The sequence below is a fragment of the Aethalodelphis obliquidens genome, unplaced genomic scaffold (assembly GCF_003676395.1).
Source record: "Aethalodelphis obliquidens isolate GAN/ISIS:26980383/991018 unplaced genomic scaffold, ASM367639v1 scaffold121, whole genome shotgun sequence".
Taxonomy (NCBI): Eukaryota; Metazoa; Chordata; class Mammalia; order Artiodactyla; family Delphinidae; genus Aethalodelphis; species Aethalodelphis obliquidens.
In genome coordinates this window covers 1,090,073-1,106,944 of record NW_020838065.1, presented here as the reverse complement: position 1 = coordinate 1,106,944, position 16,872 = coordinate 1,090,073, and the positions used below count along the sequence as shown (strand labels likewise).

The 16,872-nt window shown below is 38.4% G+C and overlaps 1 protein-coding gene across 7 annotated transcripts in view; it reads right to left on the bottom strand.

The window, feature by feature from the left end:
* The window catches only part of NSD1 (nuclear receptor binding SET domain protein 1), a 136,398-nt gene that overhangs the window by 28,356 nt on the left and 91,170 nt on the right, over nt 1-16,872 (bottom strand). For all 7 annotated transcript variants that reach the window (XM_027098286.1, XM_027098289.1, XM_027098290.1 and 4 more), the window contains 3 exons: nt 14,415-14,538; nt 7,845-8,045; nt 5,538-5,717 (listed from right to left, as the gene is read on the bottom strand). In XM_027098286.1, the coding sequence (XP_026954087.1) occupies nt 5,538-5,717; nt 7,845-8,045; nt 14,415-14,538 (505 nt within the window). The remainder of the gene's footprint in view (nt 1-5,537; nt 5,718-7,844; nt 8,046-14,414; nt 14,539-16,872) is intronic.

Sequence of the window (16,872 nt, the reverse complement as noted above, 5' to 3'; positions counted from 1 at the left end):
AGGGAAAACCACATGAACCATAAGAAACCAAAAGATGAAAAGGTGATATTTGGTAGAAGACAGTAAGAGAAAATAGAGTTTAAACATATTGTTGAATTCTAGGAAATGATTATTTCCAATTTAGCGATTTACCATACTATTACCATAACACTCTGATAACCACCTTCGGTTTTCTCCTATACATGAACAAACAAAATGTCCCAAGACTCTACTCTTTCCTTGTCTTCTAACAGCAAGATAATCCTAGATAGTGGGATCAACAGTTCTTAGGCTTTTTGGCCTCACGAACACTTTATAGTTTTGAAAAATAAGGAGATTCCCAGAGAGCTTTTGGTTTTTTTTGTTTTGTTTTGCGGTACGCGGGCCTCTCACTGCCGTGGCCTCTCCCGCTGCAGAGCACAGGCTCCGGACGCGCAGGCTCAGTGGCCACGGCTCACGGGCCCAGCCGCTCCGCGGCACGTGGGATCCTCCCGGACCGGGGCACGAACCCTTGTCCCCTGCATCGGCAGGCAGACTCTCAATCACTGTGCCACCAGGTAAGCCCCGAGCTTTTGTGTTTATGGGCTAAAAATACTGATTAATTCATTTAAAAGTAACAATAAATCTATTATGTTAACATAAATCACATTTTTATGAATAACTATATTTTCCAAAATGAACATTTTTAATAAGCTCAGTGTTCTACATTTTATTTTTGTTCTTTCTTTTAAATTGAAGTGTAGTTGGTTTAGAGTATTTCAGGTATACAGCAAAGTGATTCACTTATACGTACACACACACACACACATATGTATTCTTTTTCAGATTCTTTTCCATTACAGGTTATTACAAAATACTGAATATAGTTCCCTGTGATATACAGTAGGAGCCTGTTGTTTATCTATTTCATATATGTGTACGTGTTAATCCAAAATTCCCAATTTATCCCTTCCCTCCCTTTTCCCTTTGGTAACCATAAGATTGTTTTCTATGTCTGTGAGTCTATTTCTGTTTTGTAAATAGGCTCATTTGTATCATTTTTTTAGACTCTCCATATTAGTGATATCATATGATATTTGTCTTTCTCTGACTGACTGACTTCACTTAGTATGATAATCTATCTCTAGGTCTATCCATGTTGCTGCAAATGGCATTATTCATTCTTTTTTATGGCTGAGTAATATTCCACTGTGTGTGTGTGCGTGCGTGCGCATGTGTGTGTGTGTATATATATATATATACACACACACCACATCTTCCTTCTCCATTCATCTGTCGATGGACACTTAAGTTGCTCCCATATCTTGGCTATTGTAAATGGTGCTATGAACACTGGGGTGCATGTATCTTTTTGAATTAGAATTTTCATCTTTTTTAGACATGTGCCCAAGAGTGGGATTGCTGGATCATATGGTAACTTTATTTTTAGTTTTTTTTTTTTTGCGGTACACAGGCCTCTCACTGCTGTGGCCTCTGCCGTTGTGGAGCACAGGCCCTGGATGCACAGGCTCGGCGGCCATGGCTCACGGGCCCAGCCGCTCCACGGCATGTGGGATCCTCTCGGACCGGGGCACGAACCCACTTCCCCAGCATCGGCAGGCGGACTCTCAACCACTCTGCCACCAGGGAAGCCCTATTTTTAGTTTTTTTAAGGAACCTCCATACTGTTCTCCATAGTGGCTGCACCAATTTACATTCTACCAACAGTGTAGGAGGGTTCCCTTTTCTCCACACCCTCTCTTCAGCACTTGTTATTTGCAGACTTTTTGATGATGGCCATTCTGACCAGTGTCAGTGACGATCATATTTTTTTGCAGATATTTTTACTTAAATCTGTTGTAAAATGTTGTCTGGTTGATGTATATGAAGAAAATCTGGTCTCTCACAGATAAACAGGTGGAAAATGGCGTATTTTAATAACCTGTTCAATAACTACATATTCTTTGATACTATACACTAAAACTTCACAGGGTAAACCTTAGTTGCAGTGTCTAATCTGAAACTGTATCAATATACTATTGATATGTTACTAATAGCTAATAATGTAACTATTACATTAAAATTCTTTTATCTGTCTTGCACTTTGAATGGATCTTTTACATACGCATGGTTTTTAACATCATGCATTGTTCATGTGGAAAATATTGGTTTGCTGAGTCTGGTAATCTTCCAAATGTTGATCTATTTCGTTATGTAATACTAAAATGTCACATTTATTAATATCCCCATGATTTCATCAGTAAATACTAGGAAGCAGTTAAGCTCAGGGTGGGTAGATGACAGTTTTCCAAAATTCTAATTTTCACTTAAGAACTCAAATTTTATCATTGGCAACAATTTGCCAGTTGTTTTTCCTTGAATTGACAGGCTCCTTTTTATCCATTTTCAAGAAATGTCTGACAAATATCCAAGTATGAAGAGCCATAGTTTTTTAGTAATTTTTAAAATTAATTTATTTTTATTGGAGTATAGTTGATTTACATTTTTAGTAATGGTTAGGACTAAAAATGGTGTTCCATGAACAAGGCAGCCAGTTCAGATTGCAACTCAATTGCATGAGTGCTTTAACTTAAGATAACCACCAGTATGCAACAGAACTGCTTGATGTATACTTCCCATTTTATCACACTGAATATTAAAACAATGTTCACATGACAGTTGAGATTTAATACATTTTACTTACTTTTTAAAATCGAGGACATAGTTATGTGAAATGTCCAAGTTTTTACTGCAAGTGTGTGGTGACACAGAATTCAATGACTGCTATTACTTGTGCAGTTTAGAGCCATCACCCTGATTTGCACTAAGGTGCTAGCAGTTTTACTCACTATTGGCTTTGCACCATCTGTGCAAATGTCAACAAAGAAAAAAGGCAAGTAACATCTTGGTATTATTATGAAAAGAATTATGATCTCATGGAGGCTCCTGAAAGGGTCTCTGGATCTTCTCCACTTCCCAAAGATCAAGATCTGAGAGCCACTGCTGCAGCTACTAAGTTTTCTTGGGGACTAAGTTTTCATTATGAGTATCCATTATTATGCCACAAGTTAGGACTGCCAACACAAAGGAACCTCTACTCTGAAAACATTTCATTCCACTATGGAATGAAAAACAGTCTAATGCTGAAACTGTTTCATCTCCCCATCTTCACAAAACATGTAAAATTTTTAGAGCCTACATTTCAGCCTCCCAGACATCTATTTTCATTCTAAGAGCAGAATTATAGAATGTTGTATCTAAATGCTATTAAATATCAAAATTGTCTTTAACTTTCTTCTAAACAAAAGACAGGTGGTATAATGATAAACAGGCAGCAGTGTTCACCACAGTTTTATAAGGAACAGATATTATAAAAGCAAAAAGGAATGTATGATACAGGAGAATCACAAAGCTAACATATCTAAAACCAAAAACAGCATAGTACTTTGTGCACTAAAACATCCCTAACTATATCAAAATTCCACCCACATGATTGCACTTAATACTCTATTTTATTTATTCTATATTAGAACTAGTTTGAGGATTACAACTATGTCCTGATGCAAACTCTAGTCATGTTACATAAATCTTAAGAGCAACAACAGCAACAACAAAAAAGTCCCTATTGACCATTTTCAATCATATAAAGGAGTCATAAAACTTCTTTTATGGCTTTAGCACTATTTAGTATATCCCAATTTCTCAAAAGGGATGCTAATTCAATTACACATGTTGACTCTTTTTAAAATTAGTCCTTCAGAATGTTCATAACCAGCCAAATTTTTGTGAAATTGTATCACCAATAAGTAGATCTTAAAAAACAGAAAAATCAAGGAAATTGTTTCCCCCAAATTACTAATCAACAAAATTTAGTCAATTTGAAAAGGAAATGAAAAAACTGTATAAGAGAACTGGTGCCACCCTCAACACTAGAAAACAGGGGAGCAATGTCCACAAAAGTTTTGGAAAAAGAACAAGCCGTCTAAGATCTTATAGTAACCCAATGTGTGCTTCTAGAACAGAGGCAAATGAAGAACCGTCTCAAGCAGAGAAATGTAGGACCTGTGGGTGTTTCTCAGAAGTTCAGCCAACCAAGAGAAAAATTTAAATAAGGAATTCAGAACTACAAGCACCCCAGTAAATAGACTGGTGGAGTACTAAATCCTCCACTTAACAAAATAGCAAAAATCAGGCTGTGAGGAATGGAAAGGAAAGAAAATGTTTAAGAAGGATAATATTGACGTTGCTCTGAATTAGGAGAAGTATGTTTTAAGTAGGGGTTGGAGAGGGGGGAGATACAGATAAAGATATAAAATTTATTTGTCCTCCACTGAAGACCTTGTAGGAACTATTATCCCTTACAGTGAGAAAATATTTAACAGAAGTTCATAAATTCTTTTACTTTCACCTTGTTTATTCCCTTTAAACTAATATAAAATTGATTTTAGAAAAACCACACACAATTACCTGATAACAGCATCTTCTAGACTTGTCCCTATCCAGATATCTACCCCTTCTATCTGCTTATATGCACATATGTCTGGAGTATTATCACTTAATATTAAGCAATGGTTTTTTCTGATGTAGGACTTGGGGTTATCTAAGGTTTTTAAAATTTCTTTCTTATTTTATTTTTTTACCTCCAGTTTATTTATTTATTTTTTTTTGCGGTACGCAGGCCTCTCACTGTTGTGGCCTCTCCCGTTGCGGAGCACAGGCTCCGGACGCACAGGCTCAGCGGCCATGGCTCACGGGCCCAGCCACTCCGCAGCATGTGGGATCTTCCTGGACCGGGGCACGAACCCGTGTCCCCTCCATCAGCAGGCGGACTCTCAACCACTGCGCCACCAGGGAAGCCCTACCTCCAGTTTATTTTTTTACTTTTTTCCCCAGCTTTATTGAGATATCATTAACATATAATATTGTGTAGACTTAAAGTGTACAATATATATGTACTTGATATGTGCATATACCGTGAAGTGATCACCACAATAAGATTAGGTAACATATTCAACAACTCACATAGTTAAAATTTTAAGGGGTGTGTGTGTGTGTGTGTGTGTGTGAGAGAGACAGAGAGAGAGGGAGAGGGAGGGAGGGAGGGAGAGGGAGGGAGAGGGAGGGAGGGAGAGAGAGAGAGAGAGAGAGAGAGAGAGAGAGAGAGAACTTAGAAGATCTACTCTCACAGCAACTTTCAAATATACAATACAGTATTGTTAACTATAGTCACATGCTGTGTATTACACCCCCAAATTTATTCATCTTATAACTGGAAGTTTGTACCTTCTGACCACATTCCCCCATTTTCTAAAAACAATTTTGTTTCCTTTCTCTTTTCTTTAAGTTGCTTCAATTGTTTATCATTTTGTTAAAATTAAGTCATTATTCAAAATAACAAAAATAAAACCCTCTCTATTGGGGAACAAAACCACTGTACTGTTATGTTATCAATAATTAAGGACATCACTTCCCAGTATTTCTTCTAATGGCAATGTGAAGAAAACTATACTTTTGTTTCAATTAAAATACTGCATTCATCTCTTTTTAGACTATTCATACAACAGGAAGTCATGTCTTACCTTCTGAGCATACAAAACACCAGCTAACATTAACATGCTCATGATTTCGGCAGCCACGTCTGGGGGTAAAGTGATTGGGGCAGATGATGCTATTGGATGCAAGGATCTTTGACCCAGCAGCCAGGCAAAAATCATTGGCATGGTATGCCACTGGGCAGCGGACACAGCGCATCAGTCGACCTAAAAATAAGAGAAAAACCAGGGAGAGACAAAAGAAAAAGGGATTAAACATAAAAACGATGTGAGTTATTCAAGTTTATTTGCTAGCACTGGGAAAATGCCACAAACAAATGGAAGCACTACTAAATCAAGAGACCTTAAACACCCAATTCCCTAAGAAAAGCTCAGATGGGAACTATATGATAAATGGCCTTACGGAGTCCAATCTCACAACAGTAAGTGAGTCTACCTCAACAAGAATAAGCCCTACTCAAACCACTGTCCTGACTGGAAAACAGAATCAGCTGCAGACGAAACGGTGGGGGTTGGTGTGTGTGTACAATCAGATTAAAAGACCAGATGGGAGAAACACTAATGCTTGCTTTCCTTGGCTGGTACTCTGTGATTCTTAAAGCCTTTTAGGTGAATGAATGAACCTCTCTACCTCCACCCCCCCATGAGATATATCCTTTAACATACTTTACAAACTAAAAACCACTACCCAAACCACCCCAATGCTACCTACAATAGCAGCTGAAAAGGAGAAGGTAGCTGATGGTTAAGCTGCAATTTTGATCAAGCATGTTACTGTACTTAGGACTGACAAGATCTATAGTGCCAGGAAATCATCTTACAGAAGATATCGCCAGTCTGATTAAAAGAAAAGTCAACACTGCCACATTTTTCCTGCCAAATCCCCTTTGGGAGAAGTGGGCTCTTTGGGCCTACAAGCATTTAATAGTAGAGATACAATATTTGGCTTTCAGAGAAATCAGTAAGAGACCCACTAGTACTGAGCAGAAAGAAATGATTGGGGCTTCCCTAGTGGCACAGTGGTTAAGAATCCGCCTGCCAATGCAGGGGACACGAGGTCAAGCCTTGGTCTGGGAAGACCCCTCTTGCCGCAGAGCAACTAAGCCTGTGAGCCACAACTACTGAGCCTGCTCTCTAGAGTCCACGTGCCACAACTACTGAGCCTGCGTGCCACAACTACTGAAGCCTGCATGCGCCTAGAGCCTGTGCTCCACAGTAAGAGAAGTCACCGCAATGAGAAGCGCCCTTGCACCACAATGAAGAGCAGCGCCCGCTCGCCACAATTAGAGAAAGCCCACACGCAGCAACAAAGACCCAACGCAGAAATAGATAGATAGAATCCGCCTGCCAATGCAGGGGACACGGGTTCGAACCCTGGTCCGGGAAGATCCCACATGCTGCGGAGCAACTAAGCCCCTGCACACAACTACTGAGCCTGCACTCGAGAGCCCGTGAGCCACAACTACTTAGCCCACGCGCCTACACCCCATGCTCCACAAGAGAAGCCACTGCAATGAGAAGCCTGCGCACCGCAAGGAAGAGTAGCCCCCGCTCGCAGCAACTAGAGAAAGCCTGCACGCAGCAACAAAGACCCAATGCATCCAGGGGGGAAAAAAAAAAAAAAATCAATAAATTTATTTAAAAAAAAAAGAAAGAAATGATTGTTTTCCCACTGGGAATGGATTTAGAAACTTGAGTTTATCTGCACCCACATAATAGTTTTGGAAACCTCAGCTCTCAAGCTAACCATGAAGCAGGAAAAAATTTTCTGGATAGGAATTTCCATTTAAAAAAATAAAACAAATCAGCACAAAACAAAAACCTCAATTCTGCCCTATATGCATGTCTGAATGATATCACATCTGATAACCATACATATAAGGGCCCACAGAAGAAGAATACACTTTATTCTGATGAAGGAAGACATCCAGCAGAGGAAAGTCCCTGGTGGTCCAGTGGTTAGGATGCTGTGCTTTCACTGCAGAGGGCGTGGGTTCAATCCCTGTTTGGAGAACTAAGATCACACAAGCCACATGGCGCAGCGCAGAACAGAACAAAACAAAACAAGATGTCCAGCAGAACACCTTTTCAAACTAAATGTCACATGAATTCCAAATATTTAAAACTACCACATAATGCCGGGGGTTCCATAAAGCACATGTAAAAATGTGGTGACTGCTAAATTTGTCCATTACTCTCTTTATCTCTCACATAAAATGCTGGTACTCTGACAAAAGCTAGAGGCTATGAAGAGATATGCCAGATAGCATCTGAAACATCCATTGCCAATGAGACTGAGGTTCTATAATTAGATTGGTCTACACAAACCCATACCTTTAGATGCAGAAACACTGGCTGGATTAGCAGCATGGCAGGTTATACATATGTGGAGGGAACACCGGAAGCCCTTGTTCTGCAAGACAGTGGGTGGATATTTCTGGACACACTCTTCATGGTAAAACTTTCCACATAAGGGCAGAAGGCACCTTTTAACATCTTCCCCACTCTGCTTGCATACAAAACAGGTATGTATTCCTAGGAAACAGGAAGAAACAAATTAATACTAACTCAAGAATTCACTCAATGCTAAACCATTAGATGAAAAGTTAGTGAGTACACAATTCTGCACCAAATTCCAACATGGGGTGGGGGTGGAGGGTGCCCACACCACAAAGCAATTCTCTGATACCATCTGGTATCCTACAATTCAACTCAATTCTGACACCATCTACTTGGAGATAATATCAGATCCCACAGATTAAGTAAGGGTTCAGTCCTACAAGACTGCCTCCCACCCCAACCCTTACCAGTTCTAAGTCAAGGCTGTCATCTGTACTTGTGACCAACTGGCTATAAATCAGAGGTTGGGTTCAATTAACTTGCAAGAGTGGGTCACAGAACTCAGAGAAACACTTTACTTACTAGATCATCAGTTTACTAAAAAATGATGTAGTTCAGGAACAGCTAGTTAAAAGAAATGCATAGAGTAAGGTATGGGGAAAGGGCTCAGAGCTTCCAGGGCCTCTCCAAGCACGCCACTCTCCCCTAATCTCCATGTGTTCACCAACCCAGAAACTCTCCAAACCCCATCCTTTTGGGTTTTAATGGAGGCCACATTACATAGGCACGACTGATTAAATCACTGGCAATTGAGGACTAATCCAACCTCCAGCACTCTCCCCTCCAAAAAGGTCAGGGGGAGATGGAACCCTCTAATCACGTGGTTGGTTCTCCTGGCAACCAGCTCCCATCCTTAGCTAGTTCCAAAAGTCATCTCTCATTAACATAAAAAAAGATACATCTTTATAGCCCTCATCACTTAGGAAATTTCAAGGGTTTCAGGAGCTCTGTGCCAGAAACTGGACAAAGACCAAATATGTATTTATTAAAAATCACAATATCATAGTGAAGAACATTATAATAGACTGATCAGGATGACAACACAAACCTACTGAACAATCTTAATACCACTATTAAGGGGGAAAATTTAATACATGTTTGCTGATGTGATGCTATAGGAAGTACACATCCCCCACAAAGGATTCTTGCCAAAGGAAAATTGATTTGACCTGATCCAGCCTCTAGATCTAACTACAAGTTTCCATAAAATACGGAGGACAGAGGAACAAGTAAAAGGGACACCTCAAGGATGCAATCAGCCAAATTTAGAATGTAGAAAACTTGGCAGACAAATGACCATTGTCTCAAGAAATAAAGAACATTAAAAAATTGGGTGAGGGGTCCCTCAAATATGTGCAGTTATTGGGATCCAGCAATGAGGTTTGTCATGTAGGGGTGACAAGTAAGGTTTGATTTAGCACAGGCCCAGTAGGGAAACCACATTTGGATACTGAGCACTTAAAATGGCACTAGTCTAAATTGAGATGTGTAGTCAGTGTCAATACACGTTGGAGTTTGAAGACCTAGCACATAAAAAAGAATGTAAAAAATTTCAGTCATTTTCACAATAATTATATGCTGACATATTTTGAATATATTGGGTTAAATAAAACATATTTTTGTTGTAAAAAACAAAAATAATTGGGTGAGGGGAATAGTACTGTTGTAGATTAAGAGAAGTTTAAGAGATGAATTTTTTAATTAAAAAATACAATACAGGGACATTATTTGGATCTTGATTCAAAACACTATAAAACAATATATTTTGAGACAAAGTGGGAAAATTTGAAAGTGGGACTGGGTAGTTGATGACACATAGGAGTCATTGTATACAATGGATATATATTTTTAAAATGTTAAAAAAAATATGCTAGTTACATATATTTTGAACTATATGAGTAAAATGAGGCAAGAAGTTGATAACTACTGAAGCTAAGTGATGAATATGTTGAGATTCTTTATACTGTTCTCTCTACTTCTGTATATGTCTGAGGATTTCTGTAATAAAAAGTTTAAGAGAAAAAAAAAATTCTACCTCTCGCTGGGAAGCAAAACAATGTAAGGGAAAGAGCCCAGGCTTGAGGGACAGACAGACCTGAACACGAATCCTGCCTTTGGCAGCTGCTGGAAATAGGAACACAGTAAAATAATCCACCTCATCTTTATAAACAGTGAGATCACCAACTAATAATAATTTTAGAAAAAAATTTTAAATAAGTATTTGAAAAGAAGCAATCTACTGCCTGATACTGAATAACTGGCAGCCAATACTTAACTGGAGTAGCCTAAATTATGGTGTGGTCATCCTACTATAGGAAAACAGGGTGACCCAGAAGAACTAGTAAATGACTCCTTTATTCTTACTCTATACATCTTTACTAAAACTAGGGTAAAATTTTCTACCCTCAAAAATAATAACCTCTCTTCACCTCACATAACATATAAAACTTAATTCAATATAGATCACAGACCTAAATGTGAAACTAAAATTAAAAAATTTTCAGCAGAAAACAAAATCTTCGTGACATTGGGTTAAGCAAGATTTCTTAACCAAAGTCCATTAAAAAAATTTGATAAACTAGACTTCTTCAAAATTAAAAACTTCTGCTCTTCAAAGGATACCATTGAGAAAATTAGAAAACAAGCCACAGATTGGAAGAATAATTTGGAAAGTATATATCTGATAAAGGACTTGTAGCCAGAATACATATAAAGAACTCTTAAAACTCAACAGTAAGAGAACAACCCAGGACTTCCCTGGTGGTGCAGTGGTTAAGAAGGCGCCTGCCACTGCAGGGGACACGGGTTCGAGCGCTGGTCCGGGAAGATCCCACATGCCGCGGAGCAACTAAACCCATGCACCAAAACTACTGAGCCTACACTCTAGAGCCCGCGAGCCACAACTACTGAAGCCCGCGCGCCTAGAGCTTGCGCTCCGCAACAAGAGAAAACACCACAATGAGAAGCCCGCACACTGCAATGAAGAGTGAGTAGCCCCCGCTCGTCAACTAGAGAAAGCCCACGCACAGCAACGAAGACCCAACACAGCCGTAAATAAATAAATTTATAGGGAGAAAAAAACCCCAAATTAAAAAAAAATTTTGAACACTCTTCCTCAAAGAAGACAGAAAAATAAGCACATAAAAAGATGTGCAACATCATTCATCATTAGTGAAATACACATTAAAACCACAATAAAATACCACTACACATCTGTCAGAATGGCTAAAATTAAAAAGACTGACAATACCAAATGTTGATGAAGATGTGGCAGAATTAAAACTCTCACAGACTACCGATGGGAATATAAAATGGTACAAACACTTTGGATGTTCCTTGAAAAGTTAAGCCTACCATATGCAGCCATTCTGCTGTTAGATATTTACACAACAGAAAAGAAAGTGTATCCATACAAAGGATACACAGTGCTTTATTTATAATAGCCAAACCTGAGAACTATCCAAATGTACATCAATAGATGAGTGGATAAACAAACTCTTATATCCATACAATGGAATACCACTTGGCAATAAAAAGAATGAATTCTCAATACCTGCAACAATGTTGTTTAATCTCAAAGTAACTAGGCTGAGTGATGGTTTCAAAGGTGTATGTACACAAACACACACCAAAACGTCACAGTGTACACTTTGTGTAGTTTACTGTACATCAATTACACCTCAATAAAGCTGTTTTAAGAAAGAAAATGAATTACTGATACACACATCAACACAGATGAGTCTCAAAAACATGCTGAGCCAGACACAAACTCTAAAAAAAAGGCAAATCTAATGTGCTCTGAACAGAAAGCAGGTCACTGTTTAACCTGAAATTGGTGATGGGGGTGAAGGGGTGAGGTGCAAAAAAGACTGACTGGGTCTGATCACAAAGGAACTTTCTGGTGTGGGTGTATACATTTTATCGAAACCTATCAAAACATACATTAAAAGGGGTACATTTATAGTAGGCAAATTACTCTTCAATTAAGTTGATTTTTTAAAAAAGTAGTTCTGCCTTAGATTAGCCTGGTTCAGAGAATATCACATCATAATAAAGATGAGACTAGCAAAACTGGATCACTGGTACAAAAGGCAGGAAGATCTCTCTAAATGGTTATCATCAAAAAATCCACAAACAATAAATACTGGAGAGGGTGTGGAGAGAAGGGAACCCTCCTACACTGTTGGTGGGAATGTAAATTGGTACAGCCAGTATGGAGAACAGTACGAAGGTTCCTTAAAAACTAAAACTAGAACCACCATATCATCCTGCAATCCCACTCCTGGGCATTTGTCTGGAGAAAACATGGTCTGAAAGTATACATGCACCCCAATCTTCACTGCAGCACTAGCAGTGATAGCCAAGACATGGAAGCATCCTAAATGTCCATCAACAGAAGAATGGATAAAGAAGATGTGGTACATATATACAATGGAATATTACTCAGCCATTAAAAAGAATGAAATAATGCCATTTGCAGCAACATGGATGGACCCAGAAATTGTCATACTGAGTGAAGTAAGTCAGAGAAAGACAAATATCATATGATATCGCTTATATGCGGAATCTAAAAAAAATGATACAAATGAACTTATTTACAAAACAGAAACAGACTTAGAGAAGGAACTTACGGTTACCAGGAGGGAAGAGTTGCGGGGAGGGATAGTTAGGGAGCTTGGGATTGACACTGTACTCACTGCTATATTTAAAATTTGAAAAAGAATAGATATATGTATAACTGAATCACTTTGCTGTACAACTGATACAACACAACATTGTTAATCAACTATACTCAAATATAAAATAAGAAGTTAAAAAAATTTAAAAAAAAAAGAAGAAGAAGATCTTTCTAAGAAAATTAGGGCAATAGAGATATGCACGTATCTAAAATTTGTTTCTAAATTTTAATTACAGGGCCGGGACACCGTATGGCACATAATGATCAAAAGCCCAACGTGTGTAGAAGGCAAAATAACCCCACAACTATCTTGTCTTCCAGCTTTTGTACCTACACTGCTGAAAGTGGTAGCAGAAAGGTGAAATAACTCAATCTGACATGGCCATCTATTTACAGACACAAGTTAATTTCACCTCTTATTTCCCACAGGGGCTAGTCTAAGCCTACACTCTTCCCTTCAGGTTATAAACAATTTTTTTCCACCATTCTCACCAAGCCAAGGAAAAACCTCAGTGTTCATCTCCCTCACAATTACATGGTACATTCCCTTTTAATCTTTTTATCTCTTCAAGATTATCCTCTCCTGTCTCTGTGACTGTACTCCAATTATTCCCCCTCCTGTTACGGAAATTTATTTCCCTACACAATTCTTAACCTTCATCCTACTCAAGATGTTCTTCCTCCTGACCCTCTAATATCCTCCCTTCAGCTACTGCTCCCTTTTCCACTGAAGTCAAGCTTCTTTAAGAAATAGTGTATACTGCTACCCATTCATCTTTCAGTTTGGATTAGTAAGGCACTCTCTCACTGCCAAATACAATAGATCCCCTTTTCACTCTAGAACCTCCTTGGTCTGTTTGCCCCATCTGCCTCTGCTGATGACACCCCATCCCCATGGCTTCACAGACATTCCTTCTTGAGTAGCTCCTCCTCACCCTCCAGTAGCCCCTTTTAAGTGGATATCCCCCAGTAGTGTCATTAGCCCTCTTCTCACTCTACAGACGCTTTCTCTTTGGGCAGCATCATGCTATGGTTTTTAATGACTTACGAGCATAAAATCTTTACTGTCAACCCTAATTTCTTTACTACTTTCATACTGTAACATCCATTCATAATGCTGAAAAAAGAGCAATCTCCTTGAGAGAGCACAGCTGTGAGGTGCTTTACAGGCTGGTCTCATCTGACCATTCCTAGTTTCTGACCCAATCCGTATATTGTAACTCTCACAAAATAGCTCTCTTCTTTTTGCTAAGCAGTTTTACTGATGTATAATATACACAGAAAAGTGCACACATTATAAGTTCACAAATAATCATGAAGTGAACATATTTCTTGATCACCACTCAGATCAAGAAACATAAAATATCATCAGTAACCCAGAAGTCCTCCTCGTCACTACCTATGCCTCACCTCTTCCCTAAAATATCTTAAAATATCTTAAACTCCAAACATACTGACCTATATGCTTCCTGTTCCCCAAATATTTCATACTTACTTTATTAGACCTTCTATCCTTCCCCTCCACACACCAATTTCTATTTCTCTCTTAAAACCAAACTCAGATATCTTCCTCTGTAGCACTGGTGCATCTTCATTCACACAGCACTTTAACATTCACAACAACACGTTTTGCACTGTATTATACTATACATTCGTTATTCACTTGAGTTTTTTTGAAGGCAAAGACCACAGAGCACCTATCTCTATGTCTGTAGGAATTAGCCCAGTATTGCCACAAAAAAAAGTGTCTCCAATAAATGATTTTTTCCTAAAAAACTTGAAACTCAAACCTTCCTTGGAAGAAGACCTTTCTCTAACTACTTTACCTGTGCGACATTCATTGCAGATAAATTTTCCTCTGGGCATTTCAGTTAATCCAAGGCACTCCAGGTGGAAAGCCCCACAGCACTGAGCCTCACATAATAGCAGCTCACCCAGTTTCTCACAGTTCTGTTAAGAGAAAGAAAACAGATCTGTCTATAGAAAAAGATTTTTAAAAATCCCAAGCAGAAGGTCTTCATTAAAGCAAAAGTTAAGAAGCAGCTTTGCCAGAAACAAAAAATCCCACCATTCATTCAGCTAGTATTTAATGATTACCTCCTCTATGCCAGGTACCACAGGTCCCTGGCTCCCATCATTCTTATACTCTAAGGATACAAAGATATAAGTAAACAATTAAACAAACAAAAGATATCAGAAGATGTAAGTATTTGGGTAGAGCCCTCAAACAACAACTTTGGATTGGGTGATTAGGAATGACTTCTTAGACTGGGCTCTGAATGACAAGTCAGCCACATGATCTGAAGAAGGGACCAAGAAGGCAGAAAGTACAGAAAGCCCACAGACAGGAAAAATCATGGCATTCCTATGAATCACAATGAAAGCCAGTGTCACTGGACAAAAGTGAACAAAAGTTAGAAGTGGTAGAAATGAAGTAAGAAAAAGGCAAGCAAGGGCCTGACTGTGTGGCCTTACAGATTATGGTACAGAGTTTCAGATTTTATTCTAATTGCAAAGGTGTGCCATTATAATGAGCGCTGTACCAAGGGAAGGCTGAAATCAGGTATTCATCTAAAAACAGATCCCTATGACTGCTACATGAAAAATTTCAAGAGTAAAAAGGTGAGAGGAAAAGCAGAGATAATCAAACAGGTTACTGCAATGGTTCAAGCAAGAGATACTGGCCAGCTGGGACTTGGGTCGTAACAGTCCAGAAGGGCCCTGATTAAGATTTGAACAATCCCTGAGATACACCTAGAACCATATTAAAATCAGAGAGATCACCTTTCTGAGACAATCTCACTAAAACAGGGTGTCAATGATGATACAGCCTTAGGAAATAAAGATCGGGATCTGTTGCTTTTGAAAACGTTGTATGATTTATGAAAATTCTGCACATTCCCAACATTTGTTACTTTTCACCCCTCTAATATCCTGACTTGTTTCCCCAGAGTGATTAGCAGAAAAATGATAAAAATGAAAAAACTCTTATACTTATTCTGTAAGACAAGAAAGGGGGAAAGGATGGCCAGGCAAGTCTAATATCCTCAAGAACCCAAAGAAACAGAACAGGTCTTGGCCACTTAACATCAAAGCTTAAATAAGCAAACGAGTAGGAGAGCTTTGGGAATAAAACGCCAGAGGCAGCCAGGGATTAAGAGGGGACCCCAAGGGATTCTGAGCTAGTCTTTCATGTTTGGCTCTCCCATGATCTACTATTCATGACCAAAAATTGACAAATGCCATAAATGTTTTGTTTTGTATATTCAGACTGCCAGCAACATCAGCTTTCCTGCACGATAAACAAATTCGCCTTCATCACTTAAACAGGAAAACTTCAATTACAGTATGTACTGAGGAATAAATTTTTCAAATTAACCAAATGTTACAGACTAACCCTTTAATTGGGATGAGCATGTAATTCATCCTTCAAACTAGGACACTTGAGCATGAAAGGAGGTGCTATTAATAAATTATACAAGCACAACAGATTTAAACAAAGACTGATCCAAACAAACCAGGACCATGGGTTACAATACCTTCTTATATGACAATCTTTGTGGGCTTAACAGTCTCTGAGGAGTAACACTGTTTGGGAGCAGGTCTGAATATAATCAACCTTCTTTATATAGCAGTGAAATGAACAGACAAAGAAACTGAGTTGAAATTATACTGACCATAATAATATTCTAGGCCTGGGGAAATTTTATTTTTTAGCAGTTTCAATTAGAAAAAAAAAAACACTAATATTTTCAACTTTTTATATGCCAGTTTTTAAGTATTTACAAGGTTAAATCAAGACCATGAAAAGAGAATATAACCAATGCATCCATTTAACTGACTCTACTCCCAAGTAAGATAAAGGCATTTGACATTAAAGTGGAGGCACATTTCACCGAGAAGCAAGACAACACAGTGGTTAAGACTCAAAACCCAGATTGCCTGGGTTTGAATACTGGCTTCACTGAGTGACTACAAGCAAGCTATTTAACCTCCCTGTACCTCAATTTTCTTATCTATAAAACAAGGATAATAATGATCCTCTATCTTATGAGATTGTTATGATAACTAAATGATGTAATAATATTTACAAAGTGAATGGAAAAACACTTGACACAGTAAAAAAACACTGTATAAATGTTTATTAAATAAATAGAAAAATACAGGTGGTAGGTTCTCTAAAGTCAGTACTTTAAAGCAGAAAAAAAAACAAAAACAACAACAAAAACAAAACACACACACACACACACACACACACAAACCCAACAATCTATGTGAAAATTC